Source organism: Crocodylus porosus, unplaced genomic scaffold, assembly GCF_001723895.1.
Source record: "Crocodylus porosus isolate Cpor-Errol unplaced genomic scaffold, CroPor_comp1, whole genome shotgun sequence".
Taxonomy (NCBI): domain Eukaryota; kingdom Metazoa; phylum Chordata; order Crocodylia; family Crocodylidae; genus Crocodylus; species Crocodylus porosus.
Window position 1 is genome coordinate 35,865,542 of NW_017728915.1, and position 20,087 is coordinate 35,885,628.

The following is a 20,087-nucleotide window of genomic DNA, read 5'->3' on the forward strand; positions in this document are numbered from 1 at the left end:
GTAATGGGTGCAGATCTAGAAGAGAAGGGAAGGAAGATATCGGTGAGTTGCATCATGGTGTGCGGGGGTACCACGAATACTGTTTTATTCCAGGCTGGATGTTAGGTAGAGTTAAAAGAAAGTAAAAAGGGAATGGTTGCTCTGAAGGTGGAGACTCAGTTTGATTCAGCTGCCTGTCTAATTATGTTTGTATTGCATTACCAATGTGTACTTTGAGGGTGCATAGTAAAAGACATGCTTCATCCTAAAAGCATGAGACAGAGGGATGGGAGGGTAGAGGGGCACAGAAGTACAGACATGTTTGACATAACAGGTAGCTAGAGTTGGAAATAGGAACCAGGTGTCTTGAATCTCAGGCTAGTGCTCTAACAATTAAACCATGCTGCTTCAACTGAGGCATTGGTAACCAAAATCAGAAATAATGCCACTGCAGGGTGAAAATCCTCTCTCTCTTTTTCCCCTTGTCTTCATAAAAATATAAAGCCCAGCTCTTTGAATTCCTAGCTCGTGTTCTACAATTCATTGGTATAAAGCCTAAGATGTGGTGTGTTGAAAATCAAAAGTAATTATGAAGTGTTTTGGGAGAATGATTAAAATGTAGGTCTCTAAACATAAATTTGAGTTTTAGTAGGGGAGAATTAGCTTTATTGATTACATTATCTGTAGATTACAAACAACAAAGCAGGAGCTATGTAATAAAACTGGGAGCGTGAGTTGCAAGGCAGAAAAGATGAAATTATAAAATTTGGTTAGTCACCACCTATATTTTATTCTCAGCCTCAACAAAAAATCAGTTTGAGTAGCTGCTCAACAAAGAAACCTCCAAAAAGGTCTTAAATCTTGTGTTTGCAGACAATGTTAATTATTTTCTCAGCCATTTTATACGTAAGCTTGTGGAGGGGGGGCAAAGACAGGGAAAGTGTATTCCTTGTAGTCTCTCGGCTTCTTATTAACATTATGACATTATGGTGTTTGCTGCTATTAAGGAAATTTAGCAGTTGAAATATGTAAGAGCCAGCAACACGCATCCCCTGTGTTCTGGGGACCACTAACAGGTGCTCTGTGGACAACAGCGTCTGCATTTTTGAATGGATTAAGATGTCAGTGTAATCAGCTTGCTGCATGGCGTTCAACACCAGTGTGGTGCTTGGCTAAACCCCAAGTTTTCGAGTAATACATCATATCATGCTTTGTGTGTTACTTGAATGTGCTTCAGAACGACTTCTTGCATGATAATCATTGTGTTTAAATTGTTAGTTTTTACTTCATCCAACCACAGAGGGACTACGGCCAAAGGCCAGAGGATAACTCTTCCATAATCATTTCAAATGTAAGGTTCCAACACATTCCATATGCTTTTGGAATAATCAAAAGTTATAACACCGAGTATGCGTGAAGTCAGGGAAAATGATATTCTTGTTCACCGAAGTCTTGTTATTAGTATCCTTCCACATTTTGAACTGATTGATGTGTAAGTAAATAAGATAGGAATGACTCTGGTGCTATTTGATGTCTGTATGGCTTAATAAGACACACTTCCAAAGTGGATGTGAAACCAAAGATGACAACACTGTCTGCTTAGAAGCTTTCTTTTTTAATGTGCTGATTAAAGGTGTACAATTTCAAAGTGAGGAATATCCTGGCTTTACAAATGACAGGTCACAATCTATAGAAATCTTATTCTGTGGGTTTAAAAGAGTATTTTACAGTTTTAATGTTTTACTAAGTTAATTTCATTTCAAAATTTGGAAGAAGGGAAGATATGTTAGCTTGTTATCTTAATAAAGTGAGGAGTTCAGTATTTCCTATATTCTGCTTGTTGATATGTGCAAAAGGAACATAAAGGACCACAGGAGAAAAACCAATGTAAGAATAGTAAAGGACAGTATAATAGGTAGTAAAACAAGCATAGTTTTTGTATATAGTAAGATGATAACAAATTTGAACTTGGAGCTCACAGTGTAAAAAAAAAAAGAAAAAAAAAAGGTAGGTTGTAGAAAGTAATAAAAAACTGTCTCCATACTTGTACGCATTTATGTTTAAACAGATTTCTACGTTTTTCAGTATAAAAACTCTGAGTAAGTTTTAGTATCCTTATGTTTTGTTTCAATGATTTTCAAACTGTTCTCATGCAATGCATATTTAATATATAGGAATTTACATGTTACAAGTAGAATGAATCCCAAATCTATTAGACAGTTGAAATTTTCTCTTAAGGGGAATGAATAACTCTCATTATTTGGATTTTTAAAACTAGGCAAAGTCTTAGTACTAGATAATGATACTGCATAGACAAGAGAAGATCCTAGGTCATTGTAAGCCACTTTTAAGTTGATTAATCAAGCGCTGTACTAGTAAAGTTTTCTAATGTAGATATTTCATCATACATTTAGGATTAGCGACAGAGCAAGCATTGCATCTATCCACAGACCAGTATCAGCATGTGCATTTAAACAAGGCACCAACTGCATGTACAGGTCTTCTGTGGAAGAGTCCAAAGAGAGTGTGACATGTTAAGTCATAGCATTTCACTAAAATTCTGAAAGGTGCTCAGATGCTGCGGGTATTGTGATGGATTAAGAACCCATGTAGAATTATGAAGAGTTCATTAGAAGAATGCCACTCAAGTTGCTACTTAAGTACCAAAAGGAAAGAAATGGCAGAAATAAGGTTATTTGTGAAATTTTGATGTAGTCCCTTTTTGTATACACCTCATGATACATAATTTTATTGCTTGAGCATTTTTTTTTTTCACAGGACCACTGGCTTATTCAGCGTGCAAGGTACAATGGTATACATTAAGCTTTATTCATATTTTTTTATTGTTTAATGTGTGGTCCAGTACTTTATTTATTGCCCACAATTCAAACTCTGCTCTAAAGGCAGTTACTAACATCTAGCTTTTTTATATTGGTCAACACAATAGCATTAGCATTTTGTAGTGCTCAGGTGTTTTCAGACTTTAGCTCCTCCTATTCGCTTGCATTACAGTTCTGAACATTTAGTGCTTCTGCAAATTGCGTTCTAGCTGGACAACACAACAAAGAGGCATGTATGTTTAATATTTCTTTGAGAAGCTCAGGTTCAGTGACTTGTGAACATCCCATGGGGACATTGGCACAGGCACATGGAAATTTTAGTTCTCCCTGTTTAGAGTTAATTGCAAATTCATTCCCAAAGCATGTCCATCTTGCTTTGAATGAAACTTTTCATCGTCTAATTAAAGAAGGTATCATGGTGTGCGTGCAGAAGAGGCTCAAATTTAGATTGTACACGTAACCTTAATTTCAGCACATCCAAACTTGACATGACATGTCCCTTAAGTTTTTTGGTGTAATTTCTTCATTTTTTGTTTTGTTTTGTTTTTAAAGATAAATTTAAGATAGTAAATTTCATTGGGTATATTCACATTGGCATCCACAAGGTTGGAAATTTAAGATGTGTAGCTCAGACCTTTGCTATTTTAGTTACAGTGGTAATTGATAACTAGGGACCTACCTAATTTGCAGCAACTGCCTGCCAATTTCATGGGCAGAACACAGGGCCTGGCAGCCATTTCATGGGCAGAGCGTGGTGGGTCCTGGTGGCCCCATCCCTTGCTGCTGATTGGCTGAGGCCTGTCTGCCATGGAGTCCCACCCCTTGCCACCAATTGGTGGAGAGGGGTGAGGCCACATGACAGACAGCCCTCACAGTCAGTCAGGGGCAGGGGTGGCAGCCATCTTGCTGGTAGGTATTTGAGTAGGCAGCCCCCTGCCTTTCCTGCCCCAGTGGTAGTCATCTTGCTGGTTAGCATTCAGGTAGGCAACTCCCTGCTTTTTCTGCCCCCTCCCTCTTTCCAGTATCCACCATGAGGACTACTGAGCCAGCATTTTATTTTCCATGGCTTTTTTTTGCCCCCTGCAGATTTTGCGAGCATTGCCCGGATTTGGCAAAATCCATGAAAACACAGTTGTGGTAGGTTGCTATTGATAACTCTAGTAAGTTGTTGACTAGCCCTTTAAAAAAAATAGTTAAGACATTTACTTGGCTAATGGATTTCACAGATAGCTAGCTGATGGTGAAGTAATGTCATAATTTCAGAATCTTGGTTTCTCTTCCAGAGGGGCGAAGGGAGAGGGTTTTAACTAATGCAGACTCTTCTGCTCTCTGTCCACCCAGAATTTGTCCCCCTCTGCTGTTCTCTCCAGCCTGCCTGTTCCATTTCACTTGGTTCCTTATGTGCTTCTTACTCGGCAGTCAGTCCCTGCTACTAGGCTTGTTCTCCAAATCTTCCCTTTTCAGAGACATTCTGAGATGCCTTGCAATCCCAGTTTCTCTCCTTTTAACGGCTCCTTGTCCTCTTTGGTCCCAATATTGTCAGACATGTTGTACTAATCTACTGTCTCTACTGCAATTTAGTTTTTGTCCCCTTTTACAGTCGAATCAGAAGGTGGCCTTGGTGTCAGCGTTCCTATCAGAAGCCATTACAGGGGTAGTCTGCCTTAATTCTTGTAACTGTCATCCAGTGAAATTTTCCCCGACTGTGCTCTCAGAAATGGCTTGATTTGTACCTGAAGTTATCTTAAATTCAGTCCAAGCTGGATAGTCAATGTGAAAAATTTCACTCCTAATTGTTGAGCTTCCTGAGTTTTGCATTGGGGAGTGTTTGAGAAGCTTAATACTAGGCCCTGTAACATAACAGCAGGAAAAATGTGGTCTTCCCAGTACAGGGGTGGGCAAAATGCAGCCTGCTAACTGACTGTATCTGGCTTGCAGGTCAGTGGCCACAAAGTCATAGGCTGGCTGTAGACAGCCAGTGGTTCTGGCTGCAGCATTGTGTTGGGCTGGCAGGCACATCCTGGCCCCATCCACAGCTTACAGCAGCTGCTGCCCCATGTGCCCAAAGCAGCGTCAGGTACACACTGGCATCAACTTTGGGCTTTGCCTTCAGGTTTCCACCAGGGATCAGGGCAACTGCCTGGGACCACAGTTGACACGCTGATGCAGCAGCATCACCTGCAGACCCGGGAGGATGCCCCAGTCCCCAGGGGGAAAGCTGCCATCTGCGTCCATAGCTGTTGCTGGCACCTGCACAGTGCTGCTTCTGGTGCGTGGGCTGGGAGCTGGTGTAAGCCGTGGGGCCATGCTATAGGTGCAGGACTGTTGTTGGAGGGGTGAGAGAAGAGGGTGGGGAAGAAAGCGACAGAAATGACCCTGCCCCTGGTGAGTGGCAGGGGCCGGTGCTGGGCACCAGGCAAAAGCGGGACCTGGCAGTGGGTGTACTCGCTGCTTCTAGAGCCCTTCTGGTGGCTGTGGCTGCCTGGAGCCTGCACTGGGGCTGCCTTGTGGTTCCTCCCTGCTGCTGCCTCTGCCATCTCCAGGCCGTTCCAGTGCTGTCTGGAATAGAAAGCCCAGCCCAGCCTAGGGCTGGGATGCTGGAGGACTCTGGTTTAACTTAAACTAGGAAGGGGTCTGGGGCAGGAGTTGCATAAACTGGTTTGACCCAAAACAGTCAAGTCTGATGCTACTTTCAGCCAGGTTTATCTTAAACCAGTTTCTGATCACTTAAACCAGTTTATGTGCAACTTCTGTCCCTAGCCCCTGGGTGCCCTTCTAATCCCCTTTCCACCCAATTGGCTGCTTTTTTATTTTTATTTGGCTCCCTGCCTGATCTGCTCTTGCTTTCTGTTCCCTGTCCTGTCTGTTTCTGTGCTTCCTGTCCCTTTCCCGGTCTGCTGTTTGCACGTGACACACAAGCTGCCTGTGCCACGTGTAGCCACCCCTGTTCTAATCCATGCCAAAACCAGTTTGTTGATGACTCATCTTCTCATTTTGGATTCAACTGTTAACAAAGTTTAGCAGGGCCAAAGTATTTACAAGCTTTCTGGCTGTAGATTGCTTTAAAGGGTATACTGGATATAAGCCACTTGCAAACTGTAATTGTGTGTTGGTTTGCCTGAAATAGGATCTTATGTTACCAGATCACCCTAATTTGCATAAATCTGTTAAACAAAATTTGGGTTTGCATAGAAGTTGGAGTTTATTTAATAGAAGCAAACTTAGAGCCAAACCACTTTGTTCCATCTTCTAATTGAACAAAACGGTATAAAATAACATTTAAAAAAATGTTTTAAAAATTTTTTGTTGGCCAGTATCATGACAAAGTGCTATATCAGGAGTCATCAACCTATGGCCTGCAGACCAGATCCAGTCCATCAAGACTGGATCTGGCCTGACGCAGCTCAGGGAATCAGCAGCACATTCTAGCCGTGGCATCTGAATTCCATTACTACTTTGGTCACAAAGATATTAACAACAAAAGGCTGTACCCAGAACCTCTCTCCACGTAGTTTTGTGAGTACCATAAGTCTAATGATTGCTTCAGTTTTGTATTGAGCTGAATTTACGTAGAAACATAGAATCAGAAAATTAGGATTGGAAGGGAGCTCAGGAGGCCATATCTAGATCAGCCCCCCTGCTCAAAGCAGGACCATACTCAACAAGACTATCCCATCTGAGGCTTTGCCAAGCTGGGATTTAAAAGACCTCCAAGGATAGAGACTCCAAAACCTCTCTGGGTAACCTGTTCCAGTGCTTTACTACCTTCCTTGTGAGAGAGTTTTTCCTAATATGTAACTTAAACTTTTCATTGCTGCACCTTGAGACCATTGCTGCCAGACCTCATTCTGTCATCTGCCATCACTGAGAGCAGTCCATCTCCATCCTCTTTCAGCCCCCCTTCAGGTAGTTGAAAGCTGCTGTTAAATCCCCTCTGTCTTCTCTTCTCCAGCCTTAATAAGCCCAGTTCCTTCAGCCACTCCTCACAAGTCATGTGCCTCAACCCCTGAACCACTTCCAATTCATTTCAGATTTGGTATTTTGGGTGCCGAAACAGCTGCCGAAATGTCACACGCCCTACCAATCTTCTTGTCATAGAAGGCAACCAGGTTGGTCAGGGATGACTTGCCCTTAAGTTGCTCCGATTACTACAGGTATCAGGAAATCAGTCCCCCTCTTTGATTTGCTCTTGCTTGCTGATGTTAAGCTCTCTATCCCAGATGCTAAATTTTCTACCAAGCACCTCTTTGCTTCCTTCCATGCTTCCCTTTACCCGTAGGAGCAACTTCCCATAATTATCTTTATTGTTCTCTAGATATCTCCTAAAGACTCTTGGTGTCATGCTTATAAATAAAGTTAAGCTGCTTCTGTGCTGAGATCTCTCTGCCTGTCATAAGGACCAGTATTGTGTCCCTGTGATTAACTATTTGTTTCTGTCAGAACATTCTTATGTAGTTTGTAAGTTGTCTGAAGTAAAAGGTATATTTTTATAATCAGTTTTTACATATGGTGTAGCACGAAGCCCTGGCCTATATCTAGGGCTTCAAGGTTCTGTAATATAAATTAATGACCTAGACCATTAAATCCATTTCAGAAAAGTGGGATAAAACCAATTGAGTCTAATTTAATGCAGCTCTAGCTTCTTTGCTTTTTTTTTTTCTTGTGCAAAACTTGTTATTTATCTCTGGCTGATTGCAAATCAGTTTTTAACAATGGTTTTTATTTTAAACTATAAGATCTCATAGAGCATGTTTAAGCCACAGTTATTGAAATTGAATATTCATCTGCTTTTCAGATCCATTTCTTATAAGCTAATACTCTCTGTTTGCATTTCTAAAATGTATTTAACTTGAGTGCAAGGTAAATGGATGAAGAAAGTGTTATTTTAGGTAATTTAGATTATACATGCTCTACTGCAAATTAAGGCTTTGGTGAATCCCTTTGTAGAACAACTAATGAGATTCTTTCCTGGATGAATGCCTTCAGCTTTCCCAGAATCCTAGTGCTCTGTTGTTTAAAACAGTTACATGCTCAGCCCTTCCAGATGTGAACAAAGTATAAAGTGTTGGCATCCTAAGGCATCTTTTACATCAAGATCACAAAGTTGAGTAATACCAGCCTCTCTGATGCCAGTGTTTCTGTAGTATCATAGCTGGCAGGCAGGGGGGTTACTACTATTTTGAGATCCCTGAGATAAAACTGCTTCTCAACCCTCTTTAATATATTTGGACAGATTGTTCACTTCGAAAGATGGGAAACTTGTTGCAGGTATGGTATCAGAAAGCATTAACTGTTTTGCATTTGTAGTAGTAGAAAAGTATTACTTGAAAGCTTAGGTTTCTTCATGCTGAAGTGACCAGCAGGACCTGCCCAGTAGGAAGCCAAATAGAATTGGGTGTATTAGTTAGTTTAGCTTATTTTTCCTTGAGTAGGTTTAGTCCATAGATTGATAGGGGTTGGTAAATTGTTCATGTCCCATTTCAAGCCATTGGGGAAAAGTCTGTCTCACGTTAATGTTTATATATGAAAACAGTAATTAGAAGGTTTGTATGTGATATTACTACCATTTTAGTTTAGTTTTGACCTCTCCTAATACTAAAATGGCACTGTAAGAATTGTTTTCTGTTGGACTCAGTGGAAGATTTGCTTTTATTTTTTAGCTGAAAGAACAGTGTCAGACCTGTTATGTATTGGTGTAGAGCTTTGGTATGGAGGGAGAAAAGAATGTATGTGGGAATGAGTGTGGTTTGTATAACAGCTTTTAAAACTAGTTGGGGTTTTTTTTTGTTTTGCTTTTTGCATGACTGCATCTAAAATGTCTCATAAAAACAGAAATTAGTTGTGATTCAGGAAATGTTTATGTTAGAAATATTTTTGTGAGGTGTTACATGTTAACTGTAATTCTTATAAATACACATTATTTAGTTATATTTGAAAGAATAAGCCCAGCTTTACTTCCTTGATTTAAGTATTTCAGTTCAGAACATTGAAATTATTTAGGGTATATATTTTTGAGAGATTAAATGCAGCTTTTGGGTGCTTTATGCCTAGCAGTATTATGTATTGGTTCTTTAAAAGATTAACTCTTTTTGCCACTTTCAAATGTTGATATTTTTGTTGTAAGGATTTTACGTGCGTATTGATTAGTTTTAACACTGATAACTTTTTACATGCCTATCTAAACCCGGAGCTGAGTTGCGTCTCTGTAGGCTCTGGCAGGCATTACATTTATGACACAAGTAATGTTAGTCTGGTTTTTATCGCTCTTTGAATTGAGTGTATGGTGTACTGTACTCCAGTTAAGCTACCCTCTCCGTACTGATAGAGCATAAGAACTAACTTCCAAACTGAAGTCCAAACTAGTGAGTCTGCTGCATTATAACCTTATTTACTGACTTTACAGTATCTTCTAGGCATCTGTCCATCTCTTCAAACCACTTACATAAAACCTTTGACAATTTTATTATGTCCTCCATTATGCCAGGTACCTTACTGTCTTTTTATCATCTGTATATTGGACAATATTCAGCTAGTCTGACCTCCTATCGTTCTAAGAGACAGCATCAAGCTGTGTGAAACCAAATCTGGGTATCCTCATGAGGAATTATTACCATTACCTACATTAATATTCTGTCAGTTTTTCTTTCTTTTAATATAAAAGCTTGTAGTGATGTTACTGCTGCAAAACTGTTAGTAATACGACTTATAAAATCCAATTACTTTCCTCAAAGCAGAAAATTCCTTCTATTATGTTACACTTTTTTATAATTTTGTATATAGTAGTTTCTTAAATGTATCTTTAGAATTTATAAACATACTACAGCCAGTAGGAAAATTTTGGTTGTTTCCAGGGAGGGTGTCAAGTTTGGTCAGTTTTTTTGTTTATTCAGATTATGCATTTCTTGTGACATTGCACATATATATGCTGTTTTACAAACTCAGATGTAAGTGTTGCATATTTAATGGTACCCTCAGTTGTCAGTAGCCCCAGCACAAACATTTTACATTTTGCCATGGAGCTAAAGAGTTCTAAGGTGTGGACTTCTATAAACCATTGCAGCAACTATGTCTTTTCAAGTTTTACAAGGATTTAAACTTTGACATTTACTATTTGCTAAACAGTCCAGTGTGGTTTTTCATATTTCAGTAAAGAAAGGGAAAGAAAATGGAAGCATAGGTGATAATTTGTTTCCGAAAGTATTTGAATTTCACACTTTGTTTTGGAATGTAATGGGGCTGGTCTTGCAAAGCTTTTGGCTTGTTACTAATTATATTAATGTGAATGGTTCCACTTAAGTCGAAGGTTATTTGGTATGTGTTACCGAAAGATGTGGAATCTGTTAATATGGTTGCTTCACATACTGATGTTGTGGCTGTAGCTGAACTGTGGAAGAATACAGGAACTTTTCCCTTAAGAGGAGTTTTTCTGCAATTTAAGCAAATCTAAACATAAGAAAAACTGTAAAGAAACTCTAAAATTGGCAACTTTTTCCTTCTCTTGACTTCCTTAATAAAGCAGTATTTCTTTATGATAAATGCGCTGTTTGCATTCAGTGGGGCTATTTATATGTTGAAGTATTGCAGATTTTGGTACTTGGATGACTATTATTTAGATAAATATACTGAGTGTTACTGCTTTAGTATCAGACTGCTTAGTAAATTTGGAAGAAAATTAATCTTTGTTCTGAAAGGTGAGCAGGTTGGGTGTGTTAGTTTCATTCTTTTTTTTTATGGGGGCAAACAGGTTGTCGGTTCTGTATAAATAAGTTGCTTAAGTTTAACCAAATTGATTTAGAGTTGTCTCTGGTCCTTTGTGCACACTGGAGTTCATTCTGTAATTATAGTTAATAGGATTGTAAGGAAATACTGCCATGTAGATAAAGCTGTAGAAATTATGTAAATTTCCCAAGGCAAAGCAAAAAAAATTGAGTGAGCTGAAATGCAAAATTTAAGATTTGCTGACTTCAGTTGTCACTCAGAACTTTAAAAATACAGTATAACTTCATGAATACAGCATGGACCCAAGCACCTGCCGAAAGTGTGAAAACTCAAGATTTTTGAAACTGGAGTGGCGGCCAGTCCTGGAGCAGCGGGTGAGCGTGGGAAGGGTAGCAGCTGGTCCTGGAGCAGCGGCCACATGCGGAATGGTGGTGTGGGGTGGTGGATGACAGTGGCAGCTCCTGTGTGCAGAGTTCCCCCTCTGCTGCTCTGGGACTGGCTGCCGCTACTCCCCTTAGGAGTGCCATTTTAAAAAGTACTGGATTTTCAGTAATTCCAGGTTTTTGATACCTGGGTTTATGAGGTTATATTGTACTTTTTTTATGAACCCCTCCCCCCATCCCATTAGTGTACCAAGTGTAAACTTTTATGTAACATACCTTTTTCTTTTCTCTCTTTAGTATATTTTTGGGGAGTTCAGCCCTGATGAGTTTAATCAGTTCTTTGTGACTCCTCGATGCTCTGTTGAGGTAAGACCTTTTATCTAAAGTACAATGCATGTTTCAGCAAAATGTCCTATAAAGAAATTTTATTTATCATTTTCAGTTTAAATTTTTTACAAGAAAACTGATAGCAGTTTCTCCCTCTCCCTCAATATATACACATAGATATAGAATCTAGAGAGACATAGTTAGCCATGTAAGTTTTAAGTTGAGTAGAAGACCGGGTAGATTTGCACCTTACAGATTGGTAATTCTCAACCAGGGTACTACCAGATTTTTTTTAAGGGTGGTATGAGGAGGTTATCAGATAAATTAAGCAGATAAATGCAGGTTTAGGATTGTTCTTGCCTGAAGATCCCCTACCCCTACTGCCAGGGCCCTCTGCAAGGAAGTAAGCATTATAATCTGTAAATCTGTTTTTGAAATCGGATGCCACTTTATTAACAACATTTACTGAGGGATGTCTTGAGCTCCAGAAAGTTGAGAACCACTGATGTAGACCAGGGAAGCTCAACTCCAAGCCTGTGGAGCTGTGTAGTCTGGCCTGTGGGGCTCCCCATGGGTCTGAAAATTTGATTTAAGATTTTGTCATCTGACACTTAGTTTGTCAGACGCTGTGAAAGTAAATGTTGAAATTAAAGAGCAAGTTGGTAGTAGCAAGATGTGGTGTTCTGTGTTTGACAGCGATAGCACAACTAGTTGTAATTATTTATTTTTCTCCTGATTACTACATTTGTTGATTTGAAGTCCTTTCACCAGATTTTTTATTATTCGTATACCGAACCTTGGCAATTCAGGCTCTGTTTTTAACACAATATGTAGGAGTCATTTGACTTACCAAGAAAAGAGCTGACAGAGTATTCTGCTCACATGAGGGAGCTGGGAATGAGGGATCAGCTAAATGAAACCAGTAGTTCTGCCTTGATTGACTTTTCAGAGATGGAATAGCAACTCTCAGGGCCATTCCTGGATCTAGGCATAATCTTGGATCTCTTGAACTTTGGCAGGAGAATGGCTCTTTCCCTACAAAGACTGGCATAGCCGTCTCTCACAAATGCACTAATCTACAAGGCACTCTGCCAAGGTCTTGTCTGCAGAACAGGCTTTTTGCCAGCAGATGACAGCCACCACAAGGAAGTTGCCTGTGTGCCATCACCTATATAGCTTGTGTTTTTGTACAGCATGAGCAGCGATATGGCTCCATTACAGCATCCATGCTTGTCAGGCATTGCCCTCTGGGAGGTACCATCTGTTAAGAGACTGCAGTAGCTGGCAGAAAGCTCTGGGTGGCAGCAGAAACCTGTGTTGCTCTTCTAGCTAAGTGAAGAGCTTCTGCTATCCTAAGGAAGCCCCCAAATATCCAAACACCAAAAACTCCCTCAACTTGATCCATATATGGAGATGTGGGGAAATGCTATTGCTCAAAATGCAGTTTTTAGTAACTAGTAGCTACTATCTATCTTCTTAATGTGGCTTACTAAAATTCCACTGTAATTAGTTTCAAGTTCTTTGCAGCAAAAAAAAAAATCCCTCTTGTATGTTGCTTTTGTTCCTGAAAGTAGTGAGAGAGGGTTACTAGAAGAATAAAAATAGGTTGAAAAACATCAGCAAAAGATGGGGAGGGGAGAGAAAAAGGATAGAGCAGCAAAAAGAAGGTATGACGCAAGTTGTGAGTAGACACTGTCAAACTTTCATGGCTTAGAAACCTGGATGTAAATGCATACTTGCTGGATTCACATAAGTTGCCCAGGGACAGGTGGGTTCTGTTATCCCAGCATAGAGTATTATGGTGGTAGGTCAGAGGTCTAGTGAGGTAATGCGAGCAAGATAGAATTGAGAATAGTTTTATTGTACTTGATTTGAGTTTTTTAAAACTCTTCAAAGACAACGATATCAGGCTGAAGCAGAACTGGGAATCCAAATGACAAGCTTCTTTTATGGTTCTGTCACAGACTTCTGTTTGGACTTTAAGCAAGTTACATGAAAAGAGATCATCTCACTTCTCATTAAAAAAAGTAGGCACTACCCTCCACCCTCTTAATTTGTGGTATACTTTGCTGTCTGGGGTGGGGGGCATTTCTAAAGTGAGCGGCTTGACAGGTTAGTGACTGTGATTGTCCTTATCCATTTCTAATTGTGATGAATTAATTGGTGCAAAACATGAAATTACAGTTTGAGAATGAATGTGTATGCAAGTATAAATCCAAGTTAGTCCTTTGGAAAACTGGATATTAACAACGAATATCAGTGAGCTATTTCTAAAGATCCAGCTATGAAACTGATATAAAATGGTACAAATATTTTGCTTTGCCTTTTGGTAAATGTCATTGTTTTTTTTCCATGCAGCTTCCTCCATATAATGAAACAGTTTCATGTGGTATTAAATCTGCAAGTGAGCTTCATGACGGTAATGAAAACATTTTTTTCTCTTTATTTCATTTTCAGGTTGTTGGCTTTTCTCAAGAGTGTTTTTATGCCAGAGGTTGTCTTTAAATGACTAGTTCAGCTTGATTTGTATGTACATGTAAATACATTTGGCAAGGGTGGGCCTTGCTGCTGGGTCCTGCTGCCCCTGGATCTTGCCGCTGGCTCCTCTTGGGGCCTTCTGCCGTTGGTGCCTTGTCATCTTTGACAGGCAGCCAGGGGCAGATTAGAAAATTAATTATTAATTTGGGGGGGGCCCTGCAGGCCAGATAGGATGGCCTGGCAGGATGGATCTGGCCTGCAGGCTATATTTTGCTTGCCCCTGGGTTAAGGTGTATTAATGTCTTAGCCAATAGTATCCAAGGGAGTGATTTGGTCAGTGTGATATCTGGCCACCTTTTTGATTCCCTATCCTGAAAGACCAAATACCCATTTATAGCTTGAGTCAGCTAGAGGCAGCTTTTGCTTTGGTTCTAGAACCAGGTCTTAAACTCATATGGTGTCTTAACTGCTTTGTCACCACACACTTATGGTGCACTTATGCAAAGAGTTGCACTTTCACCTGCCCCTGGTGTAGAAGTTTTAACACTAGTATATTTTGGCAGCTGCAGTACTAAGATACCTTTTCAGGTTTTTGCTTGGTTGTCTTCGTTACCTTCTGTTTCTGCCTGGTTTAGCTGTTTTTCTGGAAAACGAAAGTATGACTTGATATAAAATGTATTCCAGAGCTCTATTTTAAAGCCTTACTGGTCATGATACTTCTCTCTTTGAATACACCTTTCTTCCCCCCCAACCCCACATAAACTATTAAAGGAACCTGCTGGGTTTCCTATTTCACACACAAATAGGACCTTCTATGTAAGAGCATATAAGCTAAAATGGAATGAAACGCTCAGGTGGAGTTAGTGTAATAACACTGACATGACATATTAACCATGTAACCACTCCATAATAACAAAATGTTGCTATGCTGATGGTTCTGTTTAGCAGTGAATGACAGAAGTTTTGACATGTGTTAGGAATAATCACCTTCTGACTAGAACTGTGTGACACCTGGTGCATGCTAATTGATACGGGTTTGCAATTTTCACTCTGACACATTGACATAATGCAGTGTAACATCTGCAAGAGGCATCTTGGCACAGTACATTATTCTTCAGGTGCATGTGTTGCAGTCGACACGGAATTAGATCCTCAAAACACTAGGATGAAATGAAACAAAACTGTCTGGAAGCATAGTGAAGGATACAAAAAAAGGGTGGCTCTTTCATATTTTTCTTTTAAAAAGCAAGTAAATGTATTAAAATTAGTCTCAGAAATAAATGATTCTGGAAATGATGCTGTAATCCTCTACAATTCCTGTTAACCAGAGATCCTGTATGGATTTAATTTTTGGAAAAAGTCTGAATTACTTTTTGGTTTTCTCCACCTCAAAATTACTATAACATGAGTACTCTTTTATTTTTACCCCTGAGTATCTGATGTAGGAACTTCCTTTTAAAATCTCTTGTTTCATTTTACTCTCAAATGCACAATTGTATTCCCACATAGAATTTAGCAAGCCAAATCTTAGTCTAAAACCAGATTTTTCTAATCAGGATTTAGGAGGAAAAATATACTGCTCAGTTGGTTTTTAATTTTTCTATTAGTGGATCTTAGCTATGGGAAGAAAATAGATTTCAGTAGTTTTTAAGATAAGGAGCTCAGGTTTTTTCCCTAAGCATGTAATATTGACCACTGGTTCACTAATGTTAGATCTGAAGGACTTTGCCTTCAGTAATCAGTGCTGCATTTTAGTCCTATAATATAATGGGCACAAAAGCTACTGCTAATAATCCAGACTCTTGCTTAAACTAAAAAATATGATAAAAATAATTCAAAATCAGTGCAACTCCCTGTAATGTACTTCATTGTATTTGGTGTGGAATAGGGCTTCAAGAAGTTGTGTGATCGCATGCAACATGATTATCTAGCTGTGTTTAGGTAGTGGGTTGAGCTCAGCCATGAATTGAACTGACTAATCATTACTGTTCTTGCCTGTTGTGGGAGCAGCTTCTGAATGTTTTACAAATATTTTTTTGTCACAAAAGATGAATAAATGTACATTTCTGTGACTTCTCTGCTCCCAGAAAGGAATGTGTGCCCTTTTAAAACTAAACACTTTTGATAGCCTGTTTTTCTTTTTACATAATCATCTGGAAAATAAGTATACGTTACTGTACTAGTCGTTTTCAACCTTTTTTTATTTGTGGACCCCTAAAACATTTTGAGTGTAGATGCCAGACCCTTTTGGAAATTTCAAAGGGAGGTGTGGACGGACCCTTTTGAATTGTAAGTGTGGGCATTCACGTACTTTTGGTTGATCATAGTCATCTTTTTCAAACCCCTTAGACATAGTCTGAGGACCCCCAGGGATCCACAGACCACAGGTTGTACACATCTGCCTATCCAATGCATAACAGCCATATGATATCAAATTATACCAGTATAAGGTGCAGCTTCTGTCTGCATGCTCCTGTACCAGTACAAGTGTAGCAGAATCATCACTCCTTTTAACCTTTATTCTTTCGAGGTTAATGATCTAGCAATTTAACTAAACTTGTAGTGCTTCAGGAGCATGTAGACCAGTTAGACTGTAACAGCTGATCCATGCTTCTGAGTGTCAGCCCTTCCTCCCCTTTTAAAAATGTTTAAAAGTTACTGTTTTCTATAACCTATCATATGTGTATTCCTTTTGAAATAGCGTTCATTGTTGTTTGATCTTTTCCCTGTAGAATTCTTACTCATCTAAAACATATTATGGCAACACAAAGCTAGCAATTTCAAGATTATTGAAACAGTAACGTATGCATCACAGACGTTTATATTAAACTGTTTTCTAATTTAAATATTAAAATATGAATTCATTCTGGAAACTACTTAAGTTTAGGATTTTATTAATCGTATATGCTTAATTATATTATTTCTATTTAGTTTTAATGAAAATTACTGTAATGGTTATACAGGCACACAGTCACTTAATGTTGTCCTGGTTAATGTTATTTTGTTACTATGTTGCTGATCTATTAAAGGACATACTTGTTTGGCAATGTTTGGTTCTAATGTTTAGCTGCTGCCTGCCAGTAAGTAACTACTGTGACGTAATTGGATTCCCTTAACATGGTTTTGCTTAGTCGCATTTTTCAAGAACATAACTGTGACGTTAAGTGAGGAGTAGCTGTGCATTTGAAATATCAGGGTAGCCTAAGGCATGCAGTATTACTTATTTTATAAAGTATCGCTAAAATACACATGCTGCAATTTTACCAAATTCCATATATTTGCAACATACTTTGATATCATTTTATAGCGGTGTTAAGATGTTCTGTTTAAAAATGCCTGACAGCATATTGTGAATTTTAGTCTATTATGATAACATTTCTTAGTGCACATCGTATTTGCTATATATATCATATTATAAAAATAAATTAAGAATCTTCATGTTCATATATTGGTCACCAATAGCATTTTAAGTGTAAGATTGTGGCTGGCTTTAATTCAGTTGTATTTCTTAAAACACATGAAATAGATGCAGTATCTTTTCATTATAAAACTGTTTATATGTCTCAAACTTGAAATTGTAAAAATTCTGTCTAGTTAAATTTTAAAATACTTTGTCATTTGTGGTTGATGCCTTAAGGTTGTAACTGTTCACTGCCTCTTCCTTTCCCCCTTCCTCCTCCCTCCTGGAATAATTGCCACCTGAGTCTGTTTAAAAATTCTATTCTTTTATTATAACCATAAAAATTATTTTAATAGTGTGGCGTCTTTGACTGGGAATAGTAGTTTGATATTTTACCATACTCTGTAGGCCCCATCTTTTAGTTAAATATATGTAGACTATTATACTCATTGGGTACATATGCCTTAAGGTGCTTTTCCTAATTTACATTAAATTTAGTATTAAAAATAGGCTACTGTGCATTAAAGCACAGGTTTAGATGTGCCCATTGAGTTCCAAATTACTGGAAGGATGTGTTTCTGCTACTTGAGGGTTTGGAGTCCCTGGCTTTGTAAAACTGATGTGTTCGTTCTGTGTGATCCAGAAGATCTCTGTAATGCTTGATTACAATTTATTAATTTACTCATTACAATTTAAGAAGCTTTAAATCCATCATTCCCCCCCCCAAGTTTTACATAGACTTTGAGAATAACTTCAGTTTAAGGAAATTGGGTTATGCTACTTAACATGTAGAAAAACCAGATTCTCTTAGTTTTGTAAGCTTTGTGTATTTTCACTAACAAAGGTCTGATTTCTTTTGGCCAGGGGAAGACTATCAGAGAATTGAATTTGGTGTTAATGAAGTTATTAAGACAGAGTCATCTGTGCTGAATAACACCGACTACAGTATTTCAAGCACTCTGAATCCTCAGGCTCCAGAATTTATTCTTGGTTGTGCGCCTACCCAAAAAACTTCCGATGACATCCTTGATGAAACTAACTACAACTCCATTGACTGCCAGTTTAGTGATCCTGCCCTTGCTTTGGATAGCAGTTCCAATGCTGAAAACGATGGCTTATCAGGGGGCCTTGGCCAAAGGGAGCGTAAAAAAAAGAAGAAAAGACCCCCTGGATACTACAGTTACTTGGAAGATGCCAGTGATGGCATGGTTCCCACAGAGGCTCTTGTCAACGGCCATGCAAATTCTTCAGGACTGAATAATATAAGCACAGAGGATACAGAACTTACAGGAGACATAGCATCATCGGTCACGCCAAGGACTTGTAACAGCCCAGAAAATTCTGTGGACTTCATTAGTGAAGCTGTGTCTGATGATTCTGTTTCTAGTGCACTAGATAATACCAGGACTGCAGGGCAGCCTGAGGTATACAGTGTTACTAATTCTGAACAGTTTTGCATCCCCTCAGAGACTGGCAGGGATAGCCCTTTAAGGACAGCTGTTGTACAGCCTTTTGCTGGTACTGATACTACTGAGAGTCTTGGTGTTACTAATGGACAAACACTTGAATCCTCTGGTGAGGGTACAGCTGCCAATGGTGTAGAATTGCACACTGTGGAAAGCACTGACTCAGACCAAGCTAAGCCTGAGGATGCTTCACCTACTACTGAGGCACCAGCCCCGGTTGCAGGATCTGCCCCTGTTAATCAGCCTACAAAATCGTGGGCTAGTCTTTTCCACAATTCCAAGCCCTCTGCTTCCACATCTGTGGCCTATGTTGAGACTAAATATACCCCTCCTGCCACTTCTCCTGTGGTCCCTGAAAAACAGGTTGAAGTCAAAGAGGGGCCTGTTCCAGTTGCAGAGGATCCTGTAGCCATAAAGATTGCAGGTATAGTTAACACGCTAGAGCGGATGTTGCAGTAGAAGGATAACACATTTCTGTCTTTAAAAAGAGTGCACAGTGTTGATAGAAGAAAAAACCTACACTGCTACAATATTAAATTTGATGATGTTAACTGCACAAATTAAAAAAAAAAAAAAAAAAGTCAGATGGTTATTTTAACATTTGGAGCATGCAATGCAATAATGTATTATTTAACAGAAGTATGGTAATACCAGTCGCTTATATGAAGCATTTAACTAAAGTGAGCAGTGATTTAAATATAACAGTACAGATTTTAAACAGTTTGTAGGATTGCTGTAGAGGAGAGAGGTTTTATTTGTATATTTTAGATGGTGTCTTGTTCCTAGTGATTGTGATTTGTTATGCATGTATTCAAACGAAGAAAGTTCAGACACCTTACGATAAGGGTAAGGAATTCAATTAATAACAATATTATCTTGACCATAAAATTGGATAAACATAGTTCGTGATTTTTGAATAAAAATGAAAAACATTGTTTCAGGAAGCTGTGAAAATCTATCTGCATTTGTGTGAATGTTTCATTCCCAAAATCTGGAGACCGAGTCTTCAACATGATAAACCCAAAATAAGCATTTTGTGTTAAAACTGTTGTGACTGATCTGAGAATAAGAAACCTCAGTCCAAATGATACTTTTCAGAGGAGATAATGAAGCACAGAAAAATATGCGTTTTGATCAAAGGTGCCGTTACATAATAGCTCAAAATATTTAAAGAATATGTAAAGGAATCTGATTTAGTAATTCTTTGTCACTCTGTGATGGATGTTTATAATACTGTTTATAATACAATATTATCACATGAATCTGCAATATTGGTGTAAAAATGTGCACGAGTCCTGCTGATATGAGGTAAATTAACTTTATAAGTAAACTGGGCAGAAGTGAAAAGACTTTCAGGTGAAAGATTGTGAGCATTACTCTGGAACATTCATGTCAAAACAGTTCCCTAAAAAATGGACTACCTAAGGAGCTTAGAATAGTCAGGTGTTTTTTTTTTTTATCAGAGTGGTTTTCTTTAAGGCTTTGAACGGTACTC

General features: G+C 38.8%; 1 protein-coding gene across 1 annotated transcript in view; it reads left to right on the top strand.

Annotated features, from left to right (window-relative positions):
* Positions 1-1,388: 1,388 nt before the first annotated feature.
* The window catches only part of USP10 (ubiquitin specific peptidase 10), a 48,236-nt gene continuing 29,537 nt past the window's right edge, over positions 1,389-20,087 (top strand). Inside the window, exons 1-7 of the mRNA XM_019535447.1 lie at positions 1,389-1,471; positions 2,065-2,078; positions 3,372-3,475; positions 3,906-3,956; positions 11,219-11,287; positions 13,607-13,667; positions 17,991-19,016. Of these exons, the coding sequence (XP_019390992.1) occupies positions 1,389-1,471; positions 2,065-2,078; positions 3,372-3,475; positions 3,906-3,956; positions 11,219-11,287; positions 13,607-13,667; positions 17,991-19,016 (1,408 nt within the window). The remainder of the gene's footprint in view (positions 1,472-2,064; positions 2,079-3,371; positions 3,476-3,905; positions 3,957-11,218; positions 11,288-13,606; positions 13,668-17,990; positions 19,017-20,087) is intronic.